The sequence below is a fragment of the Electrophorus electricus genome, chromosome 6 (assembly GCF_013358815.1).
Source record: "Electrophorus electricus isolate fEleEle1 chromosome 6, fEleEle1.pri, whole genome shotgun sequence".
Lineage (NCBI taxonomy): Eukaryota > Metazoa > Chordata > Actinopteri > Gymnotiformes > Gymnotidae > Electrophorus > Electrophorus electricus.
The window spans coordinates 13,310,262-13,335,804 of NC_049540.1; the positions used below are offsets into that span (position 1 = coordinate 13,310,262).

Here is a 25,543-nt window from a genome sequence, read left to right on the forward strand (position 1 = left end):
CACATGACTTTCCAGTGGCTGTTGCTCATTTCAAGTAGCAGAAACAGTTAGTTGGGTTAGCTATGTCCGAGAATTTGCAGAGAGAACTATCACTCTGTAGTGTATTCCGAGTTTGCCAGAGGCAAGAGGCGCCCACGACTTCAAAATGAATGTGGGAGAAAGGAGCTAAAAAGGAAACATTTAAATAGTTTCTCTCCACTTCCTTTAATTTTGTAGAAGTATGAATTACACTAAAATAGAAAATAACACTTACCTGTATATTTACATTATTCTACAGCAGTAGGACGCTAGCATTTTAGTTACGCCAGTGCCAGCTCACAGCGCACATTCAGCGCACAGTAGCAGAAATTCTATATTTTACAAAATTAAAGAAAGTTCCACTCGTTCAAAAATTATTTTAATTTTCTTTTTTTGTTGTTTTTCGCTCCATTGGCCCGCACTTATTGAGGACTCTCGGGCGCCCTCTGGCGTTTCGCGGTATATTTGCTATAGGGAGTAAGTGGAAGCTGCCAAAGCTCCCGGCAAAACAGCCGGGAGATCATGTGATGCACATGACACGTGACTGTAGCGGAAGGAAGGAACGCTGCAGCTGGGACTCAGAGCGGACTGGCGTTGCTTTTTGGACCACTGTGAGGACGCCGTTTCAGTATGTGGCTGGTAAACTTTACGTGCCTGACTGTTGTATGGACATGGTGCCATTGCCTGCACGCTGGAATGCTCTTTCCGCGGGAGTCTCCCACACGAGAGATAAAGGAACTTAATGGGCTCTGGACCTTCAGGGCAGACTTTTCTCAGAACAGGAACGCGGGTTTCGAGAAAGCCTGGTTCAAAAGACCGTTATCAGAGGTAATAACGTTACATACTCAGGATGAACAGCCAGCTTGCATGCATTTTGGGCGTGAATATGTTAGCTAGCTAGCTAAGTTAGCTACTTAGCCATGCCCTCCACATTTCTTTGATTTCTAAACTCTAGCTCGCTACTAAACTGGTTTTAGTTTCGCATCTAGATACCAAATAAAAGCCACGTTATGTAGCTAAAAACCATGACAGACATCTATGTAGGGGTGTCGTAGACATTTGCCATACTTGGAAGTATTGACATTTATAGCTATACTGCCAGATCTGTCATGGAAATGTTTTCACGTAGCGGTGTCACTGGCAGGGAACTCTAAGAAAACGGTCTACTCGACAATGCCAGTGTCTTATTTAAGGAACTGCAGTCCAGAGCATGCAGGGCCAAAGTCGTAGTGTGACAGAGCGGTGAAGCTGCTCCGTGTATGTTGCAACTTCCCGTTGCTTTGTCTTCCTGTCAGACAGGTCCTGTGATTGACATGCCTGTACCCTCCAGCTTCAACGACGTCCCTCAGGATGCTCAGATGCGGGATTTCATTGGCTGGGTGTGGTATGAAAGGGAAGTGTGGGTGCCCATGCGCTGGCTCCAGGACCAGAGCACTAGAATTGTGCTCAGGGTTGGAAGTGCTCACTATTATTCAGTGGTTGTAAGTACAGCAGAAGTGCTCACTATTATTCAGTGGTTGTAAGTACAGCAGAAGTGCTCACTATTATTCAGTGGTTGTAAGTACAGCAGAAGTGCTCACTATTATTCAGTGGTTGTAAGTACAGCAGAAGTGCTTACTATTATTCAGTGGTTGTAAGTACAGCAGATGTTTGGGGTTTTTTTCTGAGCAACACAGACTTCATATTCATCTAGCAGAGAATATTAACCTGAAAATTTACACTCCAGTAGGAGCACACTTAGGTTATGTGGGGTTGATTTTCTCCCTACAAGTCTATTATGCCTGGAATATGATTTAAAAGCGAACTCAAGAAGACTCCAATTCACATCCCCTCTTTCCCATGCTCACAGTGGGTGAATGGAGTGTTGGTGACCGAGCATGAGGGCGGCCATCTTCCTTTTGAGGCGGAGGTTGGCGCAGTGATCCGGAAAGATGCGGGCATTCCATGTCGAATTACCATCGCTGTCAACAACACTCTGAGTCTGAACACTCTTCCACCAGGAACAATCCAGTACATGACTGACCACAGCAAGTAAGACCTGTTTAAGAGCATTTAATTAATAGACCCCATATAGCGCTAAATAATTAATCTAGCTCGTAAAAGTTGTGAGTGTAAAGAATGCAATTTTCAATTATATGAGATATAATGAGAAATAGTCCTGTGAAAAACAAAGTACACTCTTTTTGAATTCTTTGGTTTTACATATCAAGACACAAATCATCTGGTCCTTAGGAGGTTTTAAAACATAAATACAACCTCAGATGAACAACAATACACAAGATTCCAATGTGTCATTAACAAAAATGAAGCAAAAAATGGAGAAGCCATGTGTGAAAAATTAAGCACACCCCATGAACCAATGGCTTGTAGAACTACCATTAGCAGAAATAACTTGAAGTAATCATTTTCTGTGTGACTATCGGTCTCTCACATGATTCTGGAGGAATTGTGGCCCATTCTTCTTTAAAATGTTGCTTCAGTTCATTGATGTTTGTGGGCGTTTGTTTATACAAAGCTCTCTTAAGGTCCCACCACAGCATTTCAGTTGAGTCTTACATCAAGTTACGTAAGATCTACATGTGTACAAAGTTGTAAGTGCATGAAAGGTAGCATATGTGAAAAATGTTAATGTGTAAGAAACAAGCCAGAGTAATATGTTTTTTACAGACCTTTCGCGTAGTGGTTGGAAGAGTAAATATTTGCATGACATGAAACAAAACCTGTTTTTCCCCTTTTTTAGTAATGTCTTTACTGCCACCTTCGAACTTATGTGGGGGTACGGTGATGGTTTTGAACATTAAGTGAGAAGTACATTTTATGCCAGTGGTGTTTAGGGACGTGATAATCTCTGCCATGGTTTCTTCCTATGGATCATTGTGTGGTATGGCAGGGTGTCTGTTGTACCAAACAAACCATAATAAAATGTCCTGCCTTCTCAGTGGTGACAACTCAGTTTACCCAGGGCACTGGAACTTGACCTGGGCTACATTTCTATCTTAGTCCTGTCTCTTGTCCTGCAGTGGACAAGACTAGCAGGGTCAGAAGGTGGCATCGTGAGACATCTGGCAGGGGTTAGGGGTACCCTCTGTCTGTTGTTGGAACTATAACGCATCACAGCCAATCATTAGGCTCTTGATTACGATTTCTAAGTATTATTAATTATTGATAGTGGAGAAAGCAAGTACATTGTGAAATAAAGCCTTGAAATGCAAGTATGTTTTGTAATTGCCTGCACTTTAGTTTTATGGAAAGATCAAGTCACATGCATTTACTACTGAATGAGCAATAGGAATGTGGGTCTATGCAGGCTACATGAAATAAAAGTGTCATGGTAAGATTCATAGTGTTACACTTGCCAAGCCACGTGGCCGACTTTCTTAATATACATTAAAATAGGCATTTACAGCATTTAGCTGACACTTTTATCCAGAGCAACTTAGAATTATGACTGAATACAACATGAGCAACTGAGTGTTAACAGCCTTGCTCAGGGGCACAACAGAGGCAACTTGGCAGTGGTGGAGCTTGAACTGGCAACCTTCTGTTTGTCAAGTACCCTAACCACTGAGCTACCACTGCCCCACATCGAACGATGAAACAACATCAAAAATACATGTCCTAAATTATGTACGTCACACTCTTAAAAGTGGTGTTAAGAAACCAACAATACCAATGCATACAATTTGTAGCTAAACGGAGGGAGAATCCATGATCCTGTAGTCAATTATGTGAAATGTAATGGAGGAATGTTTAAAAGACTTGGCTGAAATTGTACATTAGTGAAAGAAATCAAAATTTTTCAATTAATTCTCTAGGCAGTTTTGGGAGTTCCAGATTTAGCTGATGTTCTGATATTTGTTCTACTAACTCCCGAGTTAACAAATCTGGATTAGATGCTGAACCTGCTTTCTGGAATACCTCTTGGTCCTGTGGCTGCAAAACAAGCCCAAATCACCACCCATCCTTCACTGTCCTTGACAATTATGAGGTCTTTGCTGATATGCTGTTTCTGGTTTCTGCCAAACAGCTCCACTTTGTTCTCGTCTGTCCAAAGGACATTGTTTCACAAGTCGTGTGGTTTGTCCAGATGCAACTTTGCAAACTTAGTTTGTGCTGCCATGTTCTTTTTTTTTTCTTTTTTTTTCTTTTTTTACAAAGAATAGGCTTTCTCCTGGCAAGCCTCCCAAACAAGCCGTACTTGAACGTGTAGTATGCTAACTGAGGTCTGTTGTGTGTGTGTGTGTGTGTGTGTCTGTGTGGGTGCAATTTTTCTGAGCATTGCACAGTCTGACTTTGGGGTGAGTTTCTGTTTCCACTTGTGAATCATCTTTCTCACTGTAGAATGATGGAGTTCAAATTGTTCAATCTGGAGTCGAGATTGATAGGCACCTTTAGGCTTCCCTAAGGTCATTGCTGAAGTCTTTTCTCCTTATAGACTTGTGTTAACACGCATCTAAACACTCCAGTCCAGCAAACTGCCACAGCTTCTGCCCACTCACTGATCAGTTAATCAAGGGCACCTGGCTGCTGCTGACCCTCTTCATTCCTACAGAAGCAGTATGGGTGTAGAAACATTGTGTGAAACATGTTTCAACATTTTGGCCTAGTTGTTTTGTTTTGTTTTTTAAGTAATGACATTGTGATTTGTCATGTGTTGTTCATCCAAGGTTGAGTTTCTTAAGTTTCTTCCTGCTAAGGAGCAGGTGATTTAAAAAAAAAAAAATTTTTATGTCCTGATATATAAAACCATAGTATGCAAGGAGACTGTACTTTGTGTTTCACATGACCGTGTGTGTCACTCTGGGTAAGAGCATTTGCCAAAGGCTGGACATGTAAGTTATATTTGTGTTTCACTTACCAATTTTGTGACAAATTAATATTTTGTTTACATATTCTAATTTGCTTATGATGATTTTTCTAAACCAAACAACAACAAAACATATATGGATGTGAATGAAAAAAAGATTCCATTTGTTAAGCAGAATGGCATGTGGATATATTTATCCTGAGGATGCTGAGATTGCAGGAGCAATTGATTGCAGTACGGCCCACTGGTAAAGCTGCCGTTCCCAAGAGCTTCGTTAATAAAAGCTCCATGATGACGTTTTCATTAATAAAGGCTGTGATGACCTCTTCAATAATAAAGACTGTGTGTCGACCTCTTACTCAAGAGAATGTCTAACAATCAAAACAAAGAACCCACATTTTTATACATTTCTCAGAAGTGATTATGTATTCACCCCACCTTCTTTTACACATTAGTGTTTGCATTCACCATCACCATATCCAAACTATACATTAATCAACATATGCAAACTGATACTCAATACCCACACCAGTTGGAACCTGTTACCACCACATTCACAAGAGAAGACATCTCTTGACTTTAGCCTAAAGAAGATTGTTTTTCTATAGGGTCCTGAGCCTGGTGGAGAGGTCACATATCTTACCGTGAGGTCTACCAAAGGCTACCCAGGATCCTTTGCAGAAGCCTACAGAGGCCTCTGCCCTGTACGCAAATCATTCTGAAAGGACACAGAATCTCTATACTCCCTTATGTCTTCTGTTATTAATATGTCTAATGCAATGTTAAACCTCTTTTCCCTGTAAACGGTCTTATTACCTCAGCTCCGAGTCGACCTCCTCGTTAATAAAAGCTCCATGATGACCTATTTGTTAATAAAGACTCTGTGTTGCCCTCTTCATTAATAAATATTCCATGTTGATCTCTTCATTAATAAATATTCTGTGTTGACCTCTTTCTTTCCTTTTGATAACAGGTACCCACCAGGCTACTTCGTTCAAAACATCAACTTTGATTTCTTCAACTATGCAGGCATTCACCGATCGGTCTTACTCTACACGACTCCAGAGGCGTACATCGATGACATCACAGTGCAAACTACCTTTTTGGACAGTACAGGTGACAGACTACTTTTCTTCATGTCAGCGTGTTTTCATAAGTGGCAAAAAACCAAAAAACAATATCTAAGCGGGTTCCATAAAACTGCCCTTTTTTAAAATCCGTTTCAATATGCCAGAACTGTGACATTTGAGCTCTGCCACTGCCTGTCTCACACCCCCAGTGAAGGTCAGCACAGTCAGTGGTTTTATGATGTGTTGCAGGGATTGTGAATTACAGCGTGGCTGTGGTGGGCAGCGACCGGCCCACTGTGAAGGTGGCGCTCGTGGGTAAAGACGGGCGATGTGTGGCCACTGCTAACGGAACCACGGGCATTCTCAAAGTGGCAGAGGTCAACCTGTGGTGGCCTTACCTGATGCATGACAACCCAGGCTACCTGTACTCAATGGAGGTGAGGGTGAATGTATGCTGTTTGTGTTGGCGGAGTTAAAAAAAAAAAAAAGGGGGGGGGGGGGGGTTGCACGTTCCATGCTGCACAACCTGACACAGCAGTTTCTCGGACATGGTTTAAACCCAGTCCCAATCAAACTTGGACTTTTGGGGGCACTGAACGATTGATGACCTCTGTGTTATGTTTATTTAAACATTAGCTGCATCACTGCCAGAACAATTTTGCCAAGCAAAGATGATTTATAAATAACGTTTAAAATGTGTGGTTCTCTGTATTTGTTCTTTGATGTTCTTGGCCTATATACAAACATTCAGAGTAATGGTGGCTTAGTGTCAGCACTTTTACTCTCAGATGCCTGATTGGTTTGGACCCTGGTCCCCCTCAGGTTCAGCTCACAGCTGAAAGCGGAGACAAGGACAGTTATGCACTGCCAGTGGGCGTTCGCACCGTGAACGTCACCGAGTCCAAGTTCCTCATCAACAGCAAGCCCTTCTACTTCCACGGAGTCAACAAGCACGAGGACTCGGACGTGAGTACTAGCAGGGAGCAGCAGAGCTGCTGTGAAAGACCCATCAGGTGATCGCAGGCAACTGGCCTGCAACCTACTGAGATGCCTAGTGCCAGTTCCTCATGACATTGTGTGTTTACCTTTGTTTTTAACATGGAGAATAAGATGTTAAAATGGGTCTATGGCTATGCTTCTGCCAACAAGAGGGGGAAAGGATGACTGCCTCTTTCTCTGGACAGCCTCGAGCGTAAACATTTGCACTTGTGCCATAGATTCGAGGGAAAGGTTTTGATTGGCCTCTCATCGTGAAAGATTTCAACCTGCTGAAGTGGATGGGTGCCAACTCTTTCCGCACCAGCCACTACCCGTATGCTGAGGAGATCCTGGACGTGGCCGACCGCCTTGGCATCGTGGTCATAGACGAGTGCCCAGGAGTGGGCATCAAAGACATGTATGCTTGAAAGCCATTTTTACAACTACAGTAGACTAAGCTCTTTAAATCAGTGGCCAGCTTAATGCTTGGTTATGGTCCTAATTTTCCTCTTTGCTTGCATCTGTGCAGGTTATTAATGATCTGAATTCTGATTGTTATGCTTACTGTTGGCTAAAGTGTACTCAGACATGTATGGCATCATATATGTACTGCAGTGTATATAACTATATTTTGACTGTGTATTTGTGAACCATTTGGCTTTTAAGGCTGACTGACCATAAATGGATTTTTCAAGGGTATCTGATTTTGTCTGTCTGTCTGTCTGTCTGTCTGTCTGTCTGTCTGTCTGTCTGTCTGTCTGTCTGTCTGTCTGTCTGTCTGTCTGTCTGTCTGTCTGTCTGTCTGTCTGTCTGTCTGTCTGTCTGTCTGTCTGTCTGTCTGTCTGTCTGTCTGTCTGTCTGTCTGTCTGTCTGTCTGTGCGTGCGTGCGTGCGTGCGTGCGTGCGTGCGTGCGTGCACACTCTTCAGACGCAGCTTTGACCCAATCTCCCTGGACCATCACCTCGTTGTCATGGAGGAGTTGGTGAGGCGGGATAAAAACCACCCCTCTGTGGTCATGTGGTCTGTGGCCAATGAGCCGGCTGCTGAGATGCCTCCAGCAGGCCCCTATTTCAAGTAAGAAAACAAAAGACACACATGCACACTACAAAGAGAGCGCTGTCTAACTGAATAATGTTGAACCAAATCTGAGGAAATGGTAGTTGGACACAGACTCCCATTTGCTGCATGCACACACGTAACAAAGAAAGGTCTCCCCTTAACACCTAACAAGGAAAGGTCTACCCTTAACACCCACATTTCATTGGAAGATTAAGAATGTTTCACCACAAACACATGCCAGGGAATGAGCAGTGAACAGTCTACAGAGGGCAGTCATGTCCCAGACCTTTTATACACTAAATGGTATAAGAAAAGGTTTGTGGCTACCTAATAGCACTTATTCTAGTCAGATACGTGTTCAGTCAGGTACTTGTTTTCCTATGTGGTTTGCACTGCCAGATTTGAAAGTGGTATGTCAGGTGTAGGAGGTGTGTAGTCCTGGACTTGTTTGGGTTCACTGACTGTAGGAATGCACTCAGGTATAATGCACTCATCAAAAATGAAGCCTATTGTTCACACAAAAGGGGTGGAACACAAATAACAGAATCACATGACACAAATAACGGAGTCACATGACACCACAGAGGACTCGGCCTCCTTTACTAGCTACAGTCCCACGTGTGACCAAACTGGCCGTGCTCACAAAAATCCGTGTCATTTTGAACGACTGCATCTTCACTCGTACTCCAGAGCTGGCATGAGAAACAGACAATTAAACACCAGGCTGGCGTTTCACGTGTGTTTCAGAGGAACACGGGTCATGCTTCGCCAATCTTACAAACAGCATCAAACAAATCCCACAGCATTCATATCCATCCCTTCTGTTCTGAATCAATTACGTGTTTGCGTTTTATATAGTTTTGTTACGGAAAGCTATTCATTCATTTTCATATTTAAGCTTTTCAGATAAATTTTGAATCTGAACTTTCTTCAAGGGACCACAGTGTAAATGTGTTATAACCTGTTTTTGTTCTCAGCTTCTTTCTTTATTTTTCCAGGCAGCTTATATCTCATACAAAGTCTCTGGATTCAAGACCTGTGACATTCATTACAGACAGTAACTATTCCAGAGACCAAGGGGTGAGTCTCACTTCACTGAAGTGCACAGCATTACATTTAACATGTTGTTTACTTTTCAGCTTTTAAACTGTTCAAATGATTTAGGAACATTTACCATTTCATTCTCACAATAACTTTTGTAGCTTTTGCGGTCTATATTATAAGCACAGCTGCAGAGTATTTTATGGTCAGGGCCTAAACATTAATCTCTTATCATGGAAGACATAGGCTTTGCATTGCGTCACACCTTCCTCAGTGCACCAATAGTCACGGTTTAATCAGGAGCAATATTTGGAGTCAGTCTGCTGGGGGTTTACTCTGTGGACGCATCAGATGACGATCTGATCGCTGGCTTTGCCAGCAGGCCCATTGTTCACTTCCTTGTGCCGCTGCGTGAGTTTTCCAGGGCTCAGGAGGTCCTGAAGTCTTTCCTGTAAATCAGGACCCTTTTCAGACTAGACCATGACCTATTTGCAGCGCCTGCGCAGACGTCGTCTCAGGAATTCATCTCGGAAACACTCGGACTTGAATGAGTGTATTAGCACTGTGTGGCTGGAACCGTTTCTGTCCTACAGGGAAGCATTGCCATTGTGGGTCTATAACTGTAACATTACGTAATCTAACGGCATGCACAGTGTTTGCTTTTCCTCTTTGTGTATGCGGCCGTGTGTTTTTTGTGTGCTTTAGCACTGTGTGTGTGTTCAGTGTGTAAATGAATAGTTTTTTTTTCCCCTTTTCCCAAACGTATTGAAGCCTTTCTGAATGCCATGTGTCACTTTGGACACATTTGTTGTTGCAGAACAATGACTATTGTTGTTCAGAGCTTTTCATTACACACACACACACACACACACACACACACACCAGAGCTCTTGTAACCTCAACACGAGCTCACCCCAGTCTCGGGTATTTCAGCAACGCGTAAGGTTACAACATATTTAGGAATTCTCAGCAACTTCAGCACTCAGCAGTTTGAAGCATGCACATTGAAGTATACACTTCCTTAAATTACCTACTGGGTTTGTACAGATGCTTGAAAGGTTTAAAATGGTCCGATTCCTAAAGGAGTGTTTTGGGGAAATGGTTTAAGTGGGGGCCTTTGTTCTCTCTCTCGCTCGCTCTCTCTCTCTCTCTCTCTCTCTCTCTCTCTCTCTCTCTCTCTCTCTCTCTCTCTCTCTCTCTCTCTCTCTCTCTCTCTCTCTCTCTCTCTCTCTCTCTCTCTCTCTCTCTCTCTCTCTCTCTCTCTCAGGCTCCCTACGTAGACGTCATCTGTGTGAACAGCTACTTCTCCTGGTACCATGACCCTGGCCACCTGGAGGTCATCTCCATCCAGCTTCACAGTCAGTTTGATGATTGGTACAGAAAGTACCAGAAACCCATTATACAAAGCGAGTATGGGGCAGACGCCGTGCCTGGACTGCACAGTGTAAGTAGGTCTCCCCCTATCCTACAGACAAGAAATTTCCATTTCTGTTTCTTTTGCTTCGTAGGCTGATGGCCACAACATTGTTTTGGAGTGGAACTTGTAGTCAAAATTTATAATATCAGTACTGCAGTGTTTGTAAAAATTGTGCCAAATACGCAAAACTCTTAGTGTTGCCCTCAGCCTCCTCTATTGTGCCCAAATGTTCCACGTCCAGCACCAGGACCGTGCACAGTAGGGCTAGGTCGGGCCTACCCTGTTAGCATGTTAAACTGCACACTTACACTTCCCATACAGGATCCCCCGACTATGTTCACTGAGGAGTACCAGAAGACCGTCCTACAGAACTACCACAAAGTGTTCGACCAGAAGAGGAAGGAGTTTGTCGTGGGAGAGCTCATCTGGAACTTTGCTGACTTCATGACGGCTCAGGGTCAGAATGGCAAATCGCCATTTTCTCCAATGTTACCACCTCTCTTAAATCACTAGCTTGACTCCATAAGCTTATTAGAGGACAGTGTGTTTGGAGTATTTAATATAAAGCTAAATTTAAATAGAACTTTGGTCTGATTGTCCTGGCCCAGATTAAACTTAGTCTTAGCCCAGATTAAACCTAGTCTTAAATTGTCCGTGGGGATTTATTATGGAAAGTTATTTTTAGACTAGACCTATTTAGAGTAGATGTTGGCCTTGAATCTGATCTGCATGAGTCTTTTTCAGGCTGGTCCAATGCGTGTCACTTTGAAATAAAGATGGTTTTGGTAGTGGAGTGCTAAGTGGAAACTAACTACATTCTCAGCCATAAGTACCATAATCTGTGGAGGCTTGTATGTAGTGTGGAAAGGCCAGCTAGGCTGGTTAAAAGTAAGACACAAAGTGAAAGGAAATCCTGTGAACAAAGTTAGAATTCCAGAATAGGAATGTCATGGTAGACAGTGTATGTGCACACACCCAACCTGTAGGCAGATTGGTATTACACAATTGTACAGTAACCAGCACAAAATGACAATGGACTTCTCTCGCGCTCTCTCTCTCTCTCTCTCTCTCTCTCTCTCTCTCTCTCTCTCTCTCTCTCTCTCTCTCTCTCTCTCTCACACTCTCTCTCTCTCTCTCTCTCTCTCTCTCACTCATTCACTCACTCACACACACACACAAGCATGTAGCTAGGGTGGTATTCCAGTTATTTATCATACGTGATTATACATTCTGTATTTATGTGTATGAGAGAAAGTGGCCTTTTCCATGATGCATGGGTGTGCCCATGTATGTTAGAGTACAAAAGGGAATGACATGACTTATTAAAACTTCACATAAAGGCTTAAATTCAGTCATTACCATATTAATCATCAGTTTTTTTTCTCATAAACAGGACTTTTTAAACCACTTCTGTCAATTCAGACTTTTCAAATCTTTCCTAGAAGTCTAAACATCTAAGAATTTTGCTCACATTTACCTTTTCAATTTTGACAAGGTTGATGAAAATTACAGTCCAGTCTAAAAGGAGTCAAACCAAATATAGAACATCTCCTGTTTCTCGAGTCATTAAGTCCCTCTTACCATGGAATAGTTGAGACTGTGCACTCTGCATTTTTGTCCACCTGCTCACTGAACACGAGTATCGAGTTACTACAGCTGAAAGGGACACACACATTAATCGCTAGCCAACATGTATAACGGGTGACTGATCAACCACGAAGGAGATGCTTATTTGTAACCCCATTCTCTCCCTGCAGGCATTACTCGGGTGGTGGGTAACAAGAAGGGAATGTTCACTCGTCAGCGCCAACCCAAAACAGGGGCCTTCCTCCTGAGAGAGCGCTACTGGAGGATAGCCAATGAGACAGGTGTTCTGCCCACATGGGCAAAGTACCCCTGCCAGTGAGTCTCGCTACCTAGCGGGCTAGAAGTGTGAACAGTGCAAACCGAATCTGTTAAAAATCCACCTTGTGCCTTCTGTGCGTGAAATAAAAGAATGGTTACGTGAACAATTTACACATCACGCCAGATGGACTTGATCTGCCAAGACTTGTTTGATGTCCGAATTTTACTTCTTGAGGTTTATAATGTAGCTACAGTGCTAACGTAGCTATAAGGAAATACTTATGCCCGCCATCGTGCAAAGCGCGTGACGGTCATCCTTGAACTGCGGCATGTTACTTATTGACAAACTGAAAAGATTTTCTGGTTTGTGGCTGAGAAAACCCAATGCACTGCGAAATCATCAAACATAGCCATCCGTCTGACAACACATCCACTACGTCTACTGCATTGAAAATTCATGCATGCCTTACTTGTCTGTATGAAAACCCACATTTAAAATCAGTACATTTATACTGTTTACATCATTCCAGCTCCTCCACACACCCACTTTGTTCACTTCCCAAATGGCAAATGTCACTGAGACTGCATTTCACATGTAAACATTCTGCACTCTTCTTATGTGTATATAATCGCCTGGTTTCTTGATGCTGCACAAATCAAAGTACAAATGTCCAAGTTAATTTCATCTTTTGTTTTGTGATGAAAAAATCTTTTATTTAAATTTAAATTTAATTCATTTGAGAACTTGAAATACATCAAATGAGTGCATGAATAAAGTGAAGCAGGTGTGGGTTTTGTGATTTTTGTAACCTCGATTTAGTATTTCTTGACCATATTTAACTTGTATGCACAATTTAGTACATTGTGCACCCTAATAAATATATATTCCTTTCATGGCCTCTTGAGGGCTCCATAGTGGAGGGTGTATGCTACTTTTATTGGATATGTTTAGTCTCAAGGCTCCAGTGCAAAACTACAGAAACAAAATTGAGATGACAGACAGTTGTCTTAGCAGATCAACTCTTTTTGGTTTAAAAATCACTCTAAATGTGATTTTTCATCAAACTATTCTTTAATAAGGACCAATTTTTAAATGACACTTTTGGCTGCTGTTAATTCTGTTTTTAATTTTGTTTTGAATTCAGGGACAATCTTTTTCTGAGCGCAACAGCTCAAATGCCTGATCAGAATGCTGGAGGGCTGTGCGTGCTACAGGGAAGGTTACAACACTACTAACACATTTAGGGCTGCTTTTAAATAGCACATCTTGCACGTTCTCAGTATGTGCCCCTTATTGAAAACAGGCTTTTTTTTTTTTTTTTTTTTACAAAGGTAGACACCTTTCTGCCCCATTGTAATACAGCTAAAGGAAAATCCAGAGGAAACCTCCATTCCCAGTACTCATTTCTCAGTTCTGTCCGTCAGCCTTTGTAGAGCCAAGCTCAGGTTCACTCATTATCATGGCACAAGGGCCGTGCGTCGTGAACTCCTTTCGTGGAGGTTTGCTTCTCTTTCTGATTTGACTAGCTTTGTAGTTTGTGGTACAATCATTGAGGTTGACATCTAGGATGGGAGGGGAACTGTACCGGGGCCAGCATCAAAACCAGGACACGTATGAGACCTATCAGGGGCGCGCTTTGTTTTGAGAGCATGAGGGAGCTTGTCTGTGATGTCCTTGCATCCTTTTGTGTTTGAGACATTCTAAACATCTCTGGCATTCCATCTCCTATCACCGAGTTTTCAGAGCCTGAAGGAAAAAAAAAAAAGTTCTTGGAGCTGTTAGTTTTAAACACAGAATAACAGAAGAAACGCAAAGTGTTCGTTGCATGTTAGTTTTAAAGCCGAGAATTCTGTATAGAGCCGTACACATTTTGGGGAATAGATGATGTTGATTTCACCTGTGTACTGAAACAGATCTTTTCTCACCGTTTCACATTTACTCTGGTAATTCAGGCTTAAAAATATATAGAAAGACCTACTAATGCTTATAAGGTTTTCCCCTAATTTGATTCTCAACTGTTATGTTTTCTCACATTCACTCACTGCAGTTTGTCATTCTAGTTGAACCAGTTCAGACAGCCTGTATGGCGAACGCTGTTTTCCTCTGCAATGTTAAGTGCTGTTTCACTGTGTCAAGGACTTGCGTGGTTCCATAGTTACATGGTAATGGCTGTAAAACTGATGGTGGTAGGCAGATCTACTGAAAACTACATACGGTTACAGGATTTACACCATAGTCAATGAATTTGGTATAAATAGCTTTGGACATATACAGGGGTTTTGTGTCTTATTGTACAAAATTGTAATGTACAACATGTTTTGTACAACTTGATGCATCTGTTTTGGACTTTAAAAATAAAGATCTAATTCTTGTTTGTCCTAAGCATTGTGCTGTAATACTGTACCAAGCTTACCTCCAGTATTTTATATATGCCTGGTAGGAAAAGAGTCCTACTGATGTTTTAGCGCATAGTGTTCTTATCTAGCGAAGAGAAGGGGCCTCGTATGAAAACGTTTACAAACGGATCTGGGTTGTGGCAACTTATTCCAAATCACCTATTAAATAGAAGGGAAAAACCAACAGTCAAAAGGAGGGGTCAGAAGAGAAGCCATATTTGAGGGAATGTTTTAATGGTAGACCAATTCCACACAACAATAACACGGTTTGTACTGCTCTGTGGTATATGTACTCCGGGCTGGTTTCCAGACAAGCAATTTCATCCGGATTTTTTCTTGCGTTCTTGTATCATTCATTGTAACACTGTTCCCTGTAAGAAAATACAGCTTCTTTGTTGTTGTTTTTTTACTTAAAACGTATATTTGGCAAATACAGTAGCAACCTAAACAGTTTTCCTCCACAAAAACCCCCAAAATATTTTTTGAAAAGAATTACTGACATAGAATTCCTCAATTCATCCATCCAACACTGTCATGTTTTTATATGTACTGAAATATGCATGAATGTTAACAGTCTATACAACTAAACAGGGCTTTGTCATGCCCCCATCAGTTACAGAAGGAAATTAAAGAGAGAACCCACTAGTCACACTCTGAAAGTGTGGGGCTTTACCAGGACATTGAACCGTTACATTGTCAGGTTCTCTCAGACACAGGGATGAATTTATCAGACGTCTTGAAGTAAAAAAGCACTTATCTGCGGTCTGTTTCCTTGTCATATACTAATGAATATAATACATGGACAGGATGCTTCTTATCCTGTATCAGCCCCAGCTCTTTACTGTTTCATGAAGCCAGACGTGAAAATATCCTAAATAATCCTAAACTATCCTAACCAGAGAGAAAAATAAGCACGAAGTCTAAAGGGCTGAACCAAAAGAATGGCATTTGATTGGGGGGGGGGGGGGTTAAAAAAGCATAGAAGCAAGGTTTTTTTTGGGGGGGGGGGGGGGGGGGGTTGGGGTTTTTTCCTCTTGAGATAGGGATGGGTACAGTGCACTGTGTATGGTTTTAAATGGTGGGGTGAATGCTAACTCTCAGCATCCAAAAAAGGATGTAATGTTACATGTAATGTAATGTCAAAGGATCACCAGTCTCTTTCTTAATTGGCCCTCAGGAAGGCAGGCATAACATGCAAATTATTGTAACCTGTCTTTGGATAAGTCAAGCCTGTACAGTTGAGTCTAATCTACTGAAGGCCCAGTGGACAAACAGAAGGCACTTTTAGTGGCGTATGATTGGGATACAGCCTTTCCCCCTCTGACCTTATTTTTGGGGCATTCCATATGACTTTCTTTAATGTCATCAGAACTGGACAGAACTATGCATTAGGAATGCAGATCCCCTACTAATGTTTGAACGATATAAACGGCATGACTGAGAATGTCATACATGTTTGACTAGCACGAACTCAGAAGACCATACAACTCTGGGGGGAAAACACACAAGGCTTATACACGATGCAAGTAGATGGCTCTAATTACACTCAGCTGCACTTACACAACTGATTTGTGGACAATTTAAAGATGCTTCTAGGTCTTTATATGACTTGCTTGGATTAACAATGTTTTTGTTTGGGTGTGCGCACATGTTTCAAGGATGTAAAAATTCTCACATACCAAGACCACCAAGATCAGCACAAACACAAGACAAGGCCATCAAGAATCCTTTTTCTCAAAAAACCTTATCAGTGGAACTAGATATTCTACGTTAGCAAGGGCAACACGTTACACTTACTATCCCAAAAGATCTCCAACACTCGAGCCATTGTGATTGAGGTAAACTCAAGCCCGCTCCATAGCCCAAGGCTATATATGATATGCATTAGAAACTGGCTTGGTTTCATATCCATTTCTAAACAAATGGTTTGTGATAGGCCAGGGCTCTGCTTTATCTGTTGACCTAAGCTATGACCATGCCAACAATACACACATAACTACTTATAAATCCTCCAAAGGACTGAAACTTTCACTGACGGAAATCTGGCCTGTGTGTGCGTGTGTGTGTTGAGGCTAGGCCTTCCTTACACTTTGTCAGAATGAAACTTCTCCCCTTTATGAAGTACTTTTTTGTCTGACTGCAGGACTATTATAGATTTGTTCTGACTGAATGAAAAGGGAGAGAAGAAATAGCATGATCAGTAACATGGACATCACAGAGCAGATGTAGGGAAAAAAAAGCTTTAACAAGCATTCATTTAAACAGCACTACCAAGACCATACACACAGACAAAATCTAAACCACAGGCTGTACTTTGCTCCCAAACATGGTTTGCTCACATCGCTAACAGAAGAGACACACTGTGTTCCCAAATCAGAAAGAAGGGTCAGCCAGCAACGGTGTGGCTCTGCCTTTCTGCGCTCCACAAAAGGCAATCCTAAGGGCTTTGTATTGCGAGACCTACTGAGGGGTAATACTGAGAGGCAGTGGCTTAGTGCAGAAGAGAATGCTGGGTGATGTAGTTTCACATCCAAGACAGAACCCATTGAACTGAGTGCCTGGGTATAATGGACTGTAATAAAGTGATGGATCACTATTAGTAAAATGTGAAGAGGGTGGTTTTAAAGACAATAAATTATATGCCCATCTCCTACACGATCACGGGGATCTGGGACTGCTTTTTTAAGCACATGGGTCGTCATACAAGAGCCTCCCGCAAGTCTGCTGGGAGCAGGCTCAAAAAGGCAGGTGCTGACTGAGTGCTGACTATTCTGAACACTCAGTGGGAAAAAGCAACGGGTTGGAAAATCACAGTAAATGTTCAAGAAACAGGAAGAGAGAAAATACTTTAAGCACAGCACACTTTGAGTATAGGACAAAAAAAAAAACCTCACAAACAATGTAATCCATATTTTAGGCACATTATTCTCTAGTGAATGTTACTGTCTGATCGGGAATGTTCACATACAAGCGTATTTACAAAAAGAGAACAGAAAAGGTGTTTGTCTGACAAGGCGTCTTAGCAGGATGCAGGGACACGTTACCGTGAACACAGTCAAGGGACAATTTCCCAAATAAAACGCTGAACCTGACCCAAGATTCTGAGGTACTCAGAAGTTAAATAAATTATCATGATAACGTTGGAGTAGCTGTACTTGGTGCCCACAAAACCACCAACAGCAGCCAAAACTGGAAGGTGAGTGCTTGCTGCAGATGTACAGCACAGCTCTGAGATGAAAAGATGCTTCTCTCAACTGGGAAAAAAAACCCAGTAATAATAATAATAATAATAATAATAATAATAACAACAATGCCACCTCTTTTTGTTCTTACATGTATGAGGTGGTGGTGCTACACTTAGTCCTAACTTGAGAACAGTGTTTTTTTGTTTCCTTCAGGACTGTCTGGACACAAACTAGCCCGGTAACATTACACACAGCTGCCATCTCCACAACTGTACAACAAAACTAAACCAAAAAAAAAAAAAAAAAAAAAGTCTGTGGGTGATCTAATAAAACTGATCTACACGCAAACATCTCACATTCACCCAGATTTTAAAATTAGTGGTCCTCTTCAAAGAGAAAACAAACAACAACAACAACAAAAAAAAACATACTGTAAACATAAAAAATAACAATTTATTTTTTGTCTTAATGGTGTTTACCCCTTTTCATGTCTTTTAATGGAATCATTTCTGTAAGTGTACATAAACCTCGTGACCATGCTCTTTTATTCTTACGAAAGCCTATAATCAAGTTCAGTGTACAGCTCAGGTCGACAAGAACAAGACTTTCCAGCCCAATTCAAGTAAGCACCATTTTAAAGTCGGACGCCTCCGCTATGCCTCCTGTTCCCGCCTTTTCTCTCTTCCCTTCGCGGTGCAGCTGTTGTCTTTTCGGCAGCACGTTTGCTTCCGTGGTCTTCCTTTGGATTCTCTTATCCGTTGGCCCAGTCTGGGCTCATTCTTTTCAGGGGAAACACGGGACACCAATGAAGAAAAAGCAAAAGCGAATGTGCGTGTGTTCCTCCCCCCCCACCCCCCGTTTACAATCCTTCCTTCCTATATATGCGAATGAACGTGTGAACTGTGGCCCTTAGGATTTTAAATTGTCAAGTTGTTTTCTTTCTTCCACAATTTGATTTCGACGTAGAGGGCAGAATAAACATTTGTTTGGAAGCAAAGTCTCCCGGTGGCAAGTCAAACGTTTGGAGGTCACATTTCTTGTCTCGTTTGTTTCATTTCACCCTTATTTTTTCTTCTTCTTCTTTTTCAGTCCTGCTTTGCTGGGAGCTGCTGCTTCCAGGCCTCATTCAAGTACACCAGTCGCTTGTAGTTGAGGACGAGGAGAATGAAGTTCAGTGCATATGTGCTGATGCAGATGACGCAGAAGTCCTTCAAGACGAAGTAGAGGATGTAGGCCAGGTAAAGTGAGCCCATCACCGAGACGATCGATGTCGTCATGAGGATCAGGGCGGCCATTGCACTCACTGTCATACCTACGCACGAGCACGCACACACACACACACACACAAGTTGGGAAGAGCTATAAACACAATCACCAAATCTCGTTTTGTCTCATACATTACATGTGAATCAGTTGATCTTACTTATGGAACTCCTCAGACTTATGAGCAACAATCCAGAGGCAGACGTATTAAAAGCCATCTGCTTCAGATGACTTGAGATGCCTGGCCTTGAGTCCAGTTCTAGTTAAACTTCTGCAGCAAAAGACTGCCGAGATGCTCTACCTCGCACCTGATAGGATCTGAGCAGAGGAAGGCATGGAGCCGTGACCTCTCCCCTCTCGGCCCCTCCCCCGCCATAAGGAGGCCTGTGCTCCAGAATGGAGGACACTCATTGCATGTTCTGCTAAAGCCGTGCTATTCATAGTCGTGAAATTTCATTACGGGAGAAAGAGGGACAGATACAGTGCGTGCGTACACACACACACACGAAATGGCACCAAGGGCAGACAAAGGACTACTGAAACAAGGGAGTATAACAGAATTATAAATATTTTATATTCACAGGAAATAAGATTAATCTCCTTCTTTAATGCAGCAAGGGGATATAAAGGAGCATGAGAGGAAAAGCTTTAATGTGACATTTGTTTTCTAAATGCAGACAGTACATACTGTAGCCTAAAAGTGGGTGATTCAAAAATAATCATTTACTCAAGTTTCCCTATATGCATAACTCAGTTTGCTTACAATATGAGAACAGATTGTCAATAATGTTCTTAAGAGGCAATCAGTTGATCAAGTGTGCAAACAACCTTATCATGTTCGACCATGGAAACCAGTAATGCAGTGCGGCGTAACAGGCATCACAAAGCAAAACACGGGCGAAAAGCACGCCACACAAACTCTACTCCCTGATTTTACTGCCACAGTATTCTCCAACCATGACTCACTGAAGATAAAATAAGTCATTATGTCCTCTTCATAATGCTCCTAAACTTTGTCAGCGCAAATATAGGACAAAGTGCTGCTTGTGTTAATCGGACTGATTGTGATCGTTGTAGTGTTAGTCCAACTCAGCCACAGAAGAAAAAGATAATTGTGTTCTGTGTTAGAGACGCAAGGTCCATGGGACCTGTGGGCTGATCAGCTGGCCAACACTACATGTGGGAGAGGTTGAGTCAGCAATCACGCACACGCACCCCCCCCCCATGGTGCCATCTATGCTATTCCAGGACATTAAAGTCACCATTTCCATAAAACGCTTCATTTGTGGTATCATTCTTGTTCTGCCCAGCAGGAACACATCTCTATTAAAGCCCGCTGTGATGTTCACACTCAAAGACAGCTTCATGACATTAGATGCCATCTATATAGAAATTGGAGCCAACTGCACAATTTTACCTTTTCTCTGGAACAACCTTATCACATGGCTAGTGTAATTAAACTTGCTTTTGTGCATGAGCCTTCCATGAGTGGTACTTCTGTCCTACTTTTGGTAACAGACACTGCTGTTCACTCTAATCATTTCTGAATTAGCTCAATGGCAGGAAATGAACCAAAACTAACTGCGCATGCTAGGATCCCTTTAGTAGAGTGCTTAATCCCTTAGGATGACCATGTCAGGCCCAAATCCAAACCTTAGTTCCCTTTCATCAGCTCGATTTCCTTGCTTTGGTTCTAAGGATCAGGACTATCCGGCCTTGGACACGTGCCTGAAAAGTCAGATATGCAGGAACGTTAGTTATCAGCAGCCACGGTCAAGTCCTTACCCAATAACAGCTGAAAGACATAAAAGAAAAGTCCGTAGACACTGTTTGGCTGGTTTATTGCACTGTCGTTACCAAAGATGGATCCCAACAATCCGAATCCTCGACCCCATCTGCGGAGAGGTAGACAGAAGAAAGAGGGAGAGACAGAGAGAGAAACATGGCAGTTTAGAGTGGAGAAATTGCTTCAACACGGGTGATCTTAAAGTTAGCCCAAATGGCTGCTCCATGCATCTCTGGGGATCACAAAGTGCGCTAAAGAGGAAGCCTTGCTTCAACTGAAAAGGAGAGAGAATGTGCAACAAGACAAAACATTCAGTCACGCAACAGACCATGGATTTCCTCCGCTGGCAACACAAAGAACACCTCTAACCCCAACAACATTATAGGAGACCTTACATTTTTACCTCAGTAAATTACAAAAAGAAAAGTTTCTTAAGCGAAATCGACAGAAACACAACGCTTAAACAACTGAGCTGCATTGCATTCAGCACACAAGAGCATTATACTTACATTTAACTGCATTTATTTGGGGCTTTTATCCAAAGCGACTTAGAATTATGACTGAACACAACTTGAGCAATTGAGGGGTAAGCCAATTGCTCAGAGGCCCAACAGTGGCAACTTGGCAGTGGTGGGGCTTGAACTGGCAACGTTCTAATTACAAGTCAAGTACCTTAACCACCGAGCTACCACTGCCCCACTGCTACTACTGCTTCTATTGTTAATGGCCATTGAGTTTCTATGGTACTACGAGCACTTCATCTGCACTACAGTCTGAGAGTTACAGAAGGGTTCCACCCAGGGCAGATGTGAGTGACGTAACCAATACAGGGTTCCCCTGCCAGGTAATTACGCCACTGCATTCACAAAGATGGCCTTTGCTCTTACGAGCGAACTCCAAATCCTCACAGTTCAACCGGATGGCCTGAGAGCCCTGCAGTCAGCCCTTCTGCTGTCAGACAGACCTAAGACAGTAAGATAGGCCTAACCAGTCCCAGTTCTAAACCTGCATCCCAGTTCTAAACCTGAGCAGGGGTTGCACAAAGTGGGCACCAATAACATATCTGGCTAATTATTTTCAGAACGCAGTTGGTAATCAGGAACAGTAACATCCTGCACAGACAACCGTATCAAATTAATACCATCGACAATTTTAGTACTGGCAGGTCGTTAAATCCCACTGGCCCTTGTACTTTAATGTGCAATCATAAATACTGATAGCCTACATAAAGAACCTACCAAGTTAATGACAGCTCCATTTCCGAACTCAAACAGCCCACCAACTCTCTCTGGTGTGGGTTTGAAGGCAAGGAAAATAACTGTCCCTTTTAATCCTGAGTGCTTACAGTACCTTTGTTTCTACCTTGTCTTCTTGTATTGCTACCCCCCATCTGTCCTCATCACCATGTCCTGTTTTTGTCTGTTTTGGACAATTACTTTCTTTCGCACTGTAGAACAGTGACACATTTGCATTGTATATTATTAAAGAGATGCAAACTGCTCAAAATGTCAAAGCAATGTGAAATGATCAAAATGCCTTAATTAAAGAAACTAGGATGAAAGTATTTTAAGATGCTTGACATCGTTTAGACAACAGCCAATTACAACCCTGTTACAGATGAGAGAATGAGTCTCCAGCTAGTACATTATAAAGCCCATCAAAATTCAGCAACTGTCTAACAGCAGAAACTGCAATACATTGCAGTAAATAGTCGTCTAAAGTTTCCAGAAGACCTGATGTTGGCTCAATCGTGCCAATACAAAAAGGGTTGTAAACCAACAAAGCTTGCCACATATACATGTTAAATATATGCCATTTGTAATGTGCAAACGTAAGCTGCACTCCAAAGAGACGTTGGTCCTTTGTGATGATTTAGTAACAGAAGGTTTTCGCTCTTGTAAGCAAAACCGCAAACTGGTTTTACATCAGCAACAAATGACATCATCCACCAAGACACATTCTACAGACCTGTTCAGCAAAGGCTTGCCAATCTCCCCAACAAGCTTGTATATACACACACGGCAGTGCAGTTCAAGACCCTGGGGATCAGGGCCTACATACTTCACCACCACAGATCTGCTGCCTCAATAATGTTGCAGTCAAACCTCAAATCTGTTTAGTGAGAAAAGAAAAAAATCACAATCTAGCGATCAAAGACCTGTGCCATATCGATATTAGTCTCTCGCTAGGGACGCGCCATGAACTGACAATTGCGATAGCTGTATTTCATGCTATTTCATGACATGCTATTTCCCAGACATTTAAGCATTTCCTCTGAGGGAAGACTAGAGCAGTGAATTAGAATCCATCCATAGTAAAGTAGAAAAGAAAAGGAAAACCTCCAGAAGATGCCTGAAAGTTAAAAAAAAAACTAAAAAAAAAAACCGATCACGTCCCCTACTGTCACCCATCTACTTGACTTACAGTCTTTGACCAGGCCCATTTTGAGATGCTGGTAGCAGGAAAACTAGGAGTAGGTGTCCAGAATACAAGCAAAACTATCAGGTGAAAAATATTTTAAGGTCTATAAAATATCCCTGTTCATTAGGTCTCTGCAAGCCAGTGTGCAGTGAATGTAAATGGCTCATTTAATTTTTATTTTCATTCAAGAGTTCTTTCAGTTTTCCTTTGTACAATGTCCTCTTCAAATTGCTTCCATGCATGTGTCTGCGTGTGATTTAAGAAACAACATCAGCAGGTCGAATCTCATGACTCCCTCTCTATGCACAAACCTCCTTCTCTCTTAATTTCCCCAGGGTTTTTAATAACTGAAAACAACCTGAGCTTGAATCAAAAAAATAGAAATCTGCTATTGAAAATTCAGGCCATATGTATCCACAAATACCACATAATAGAAAATGTACAAGTTGTGTATATGTAAGTGTTTATGTAATAATTACTTCATAAAACAAACAGACATAGATCAAAACCTAAAAATGACAGCGCCAACATAACTCAAAGCCCGATAGCTCTCATTAATCTTGACCTGGAAGTTACAACCTAGGTCCACGTCAGTGATGAATAAACACACCAGTGTTATGCTGAACACAACTTAAAGTGATCGTGGTACATAACGATAAATTATATAAATGAATTTCTACTCTTGGAGACCATGTATTTAAAACAGCTATAAAGTCAAATCAGCTTGAAAGGTAGCTGGCTGGTTACGTTTTGTTCAGCGCAGTCAAATCCAGCGTCTTATAAAGACTGAGTGAACTAAAAACAAAAGAAGACTGAGATCGTTTTATTTCCATCATATTTAACTACTAGAATAACTAAAGTTAGTTAACTGGTTTTGAAAATACACCTGCACCTGTACAGCCAGCTGCTAGCTAGCGTTAGCTACTTGCCAGACGGTGTGGAGGGCTTGCTATTCTTGCTGGCAAGGGGGCTAAATTGCAAGCTATAAAACATGCAATTTTGCCGTCTAGTTAAATGTTATTGTGAAACCAAAAACAACGTTATAAGCTAAACATCACCAGAAATCAAATATAAAAAATCTCTTCAGCACGCATAACCTGGGTATCTCTAACGACACAATGAATGCTGTTGGCAGTAGCTATGAAGCTAGCTGGGGAAGCATAGCTTGCTAACTTCTCTTTTAGTTCGCCAGGCTATTTTGACAGACTTCTATATCTTCTAACTAACAGGCAACGCTAGATCCCTCTTGTGCGAGTTGAGTTGGTTGGTTAGCGAGCTAACTGCTATATTGCATTGTACACTGAATCATAGCGGGGACGCTGGGCTACCGAAAAATAAAAGCTCGCTAGCCATCCATCCATCCATCCATCCATCCAGCTAGCTACTGTTCACAACTGTTCCTTTGACAATTAAATTAGCCTACCAATAAAACACGTCTTGCAGACAGCTAGCTAAGATCCAGTAGTCCAGGACAACTGACCCTTTGAGCATACCCTCTGTGGCAAAACTCGCAACAAGACACAACTATGCTGGCTAAGCCAGTCCTCGATGTGGCCAACCCGCACTGCATTTACCTGGAGGTGAAGACTTTGGAACAGCTTATAGAGTTGCTCAAGTCGCACATGGCCTGGTAATTCCCATCCCTGGATTTTTCCCTTTCCACGTGAAACGCATATAAGGATAGCAGTATTCCTAATAGACAAACAAGGAGCCTGACTATTCTCTCCCATCGAGGGGTGGACACTCTCAAGACGGGCGCCGCCATTTTTCCCCGGCCTTGCTCGCAGACGCAGCCTCCTACCATTGGGGCTGAAGGAGCGGCGACGTGGAACAGCGTCGGCGCGTCCACGAGGCTGGGGGCGTATCCACACGGCTAGGGGCGTGTCCACATGGTTAGGGGCGTGTCCCCCGGCTTGCCACTCTTCGTCCAACGGGTGGATCATACTTCGCTTCCAGTAGGTTTCAAGGTTTGTTTTTATGTCCCTGCCAGAGAGTCCACATTGTTTTGACGCGTCTGATTAAACACTCAAATCCTAACAAATGTTACATTTCTAAGGCAAAGGCTACTTCAATATTTAGATGCATTATTGACATAAAGAGCAACAAAGTAACGTTTCGATTACCTTTAATTATATTTTATGTCAAATGTTTACATTGCATTGGGAAATAAACTGAGCTACAGACAATTCTTAGACTTCTCACACACAAAGACCTTTCTGTTTTCCCGAAAGACCACACCGCCACCATGTGGAAATC

General features: G+C 42.2%; 2 protein-coding genes across 3 annotated transcripts; one reads left to right on the forward strand and one right to left on the reverse strand.

Moving 5' to 3' along the window:
• Positions 1–563: 563 nt before the first annotated feature.
• On the forward strand, positions 564–14,618 carry gusb (glucuronidase, beta). Of its 2 annotated transcripts, XM_027010261.2 has the most exons (12): positions 564–846; positions 1,314–1,499; positions 1,868–2,049; positions 5,799–5,941; positions 6,145–6,332; positions 6,718–6,861; positions 7,113–7,291; positions 7,801–7,947; positions 8,931–9,012; positions 10,241–10,417; positions 10,712–10,847; positions 12,148–14,618. In XM_027010261.2, exons 1-12 carry the CDS (start codon positions 649–651, stop codon positions 12,294–12,296), a joined length of 1,911 nt encoding a protein of 636 aa, XP_026866062.2. In that variant the 5' UTR covers positions 564–648; the 3' UTR covers positions 12,297–14,618. The 2 variants fall into 2 exon arrangements, with proteins under 2 accessions (XP_026866062.2, XP_026866063.2); XM_027010262.2 differs by lacking the exons at positions 564–846; positions 1,314–1,499 and adding an exon at positions 1,594–1,613.
• A 1,020-nt stretch (positions 14,619–15,638) lies between these two features.
• Positions 15,639–25,120, reverse strand: vkorc1l1 (vitamin K epoxide reductase complex, subunit 1-like 1). The gene is made up of 3 exons (XM_027010265.2): positions 24,862–25,120; positions 20,866–20,975; positions 15,639–19,129 (listed from the first exon to the last, which is right to left on the reverse strand). The coding sequence occupies exons 1-3, from the start codon at positions 25,089–25,091 to the stop codon at positions 18,903–18,905; spliced, it is 567 nt and encodes a 188-aa protein (XP_026866066.1). The 5' UTR covers positions 25,092–25,120; the 3' UTR covers positions 15,639–18,902.
• Positions 25,121–25,543: the final 423 nt, after the last annotated feature.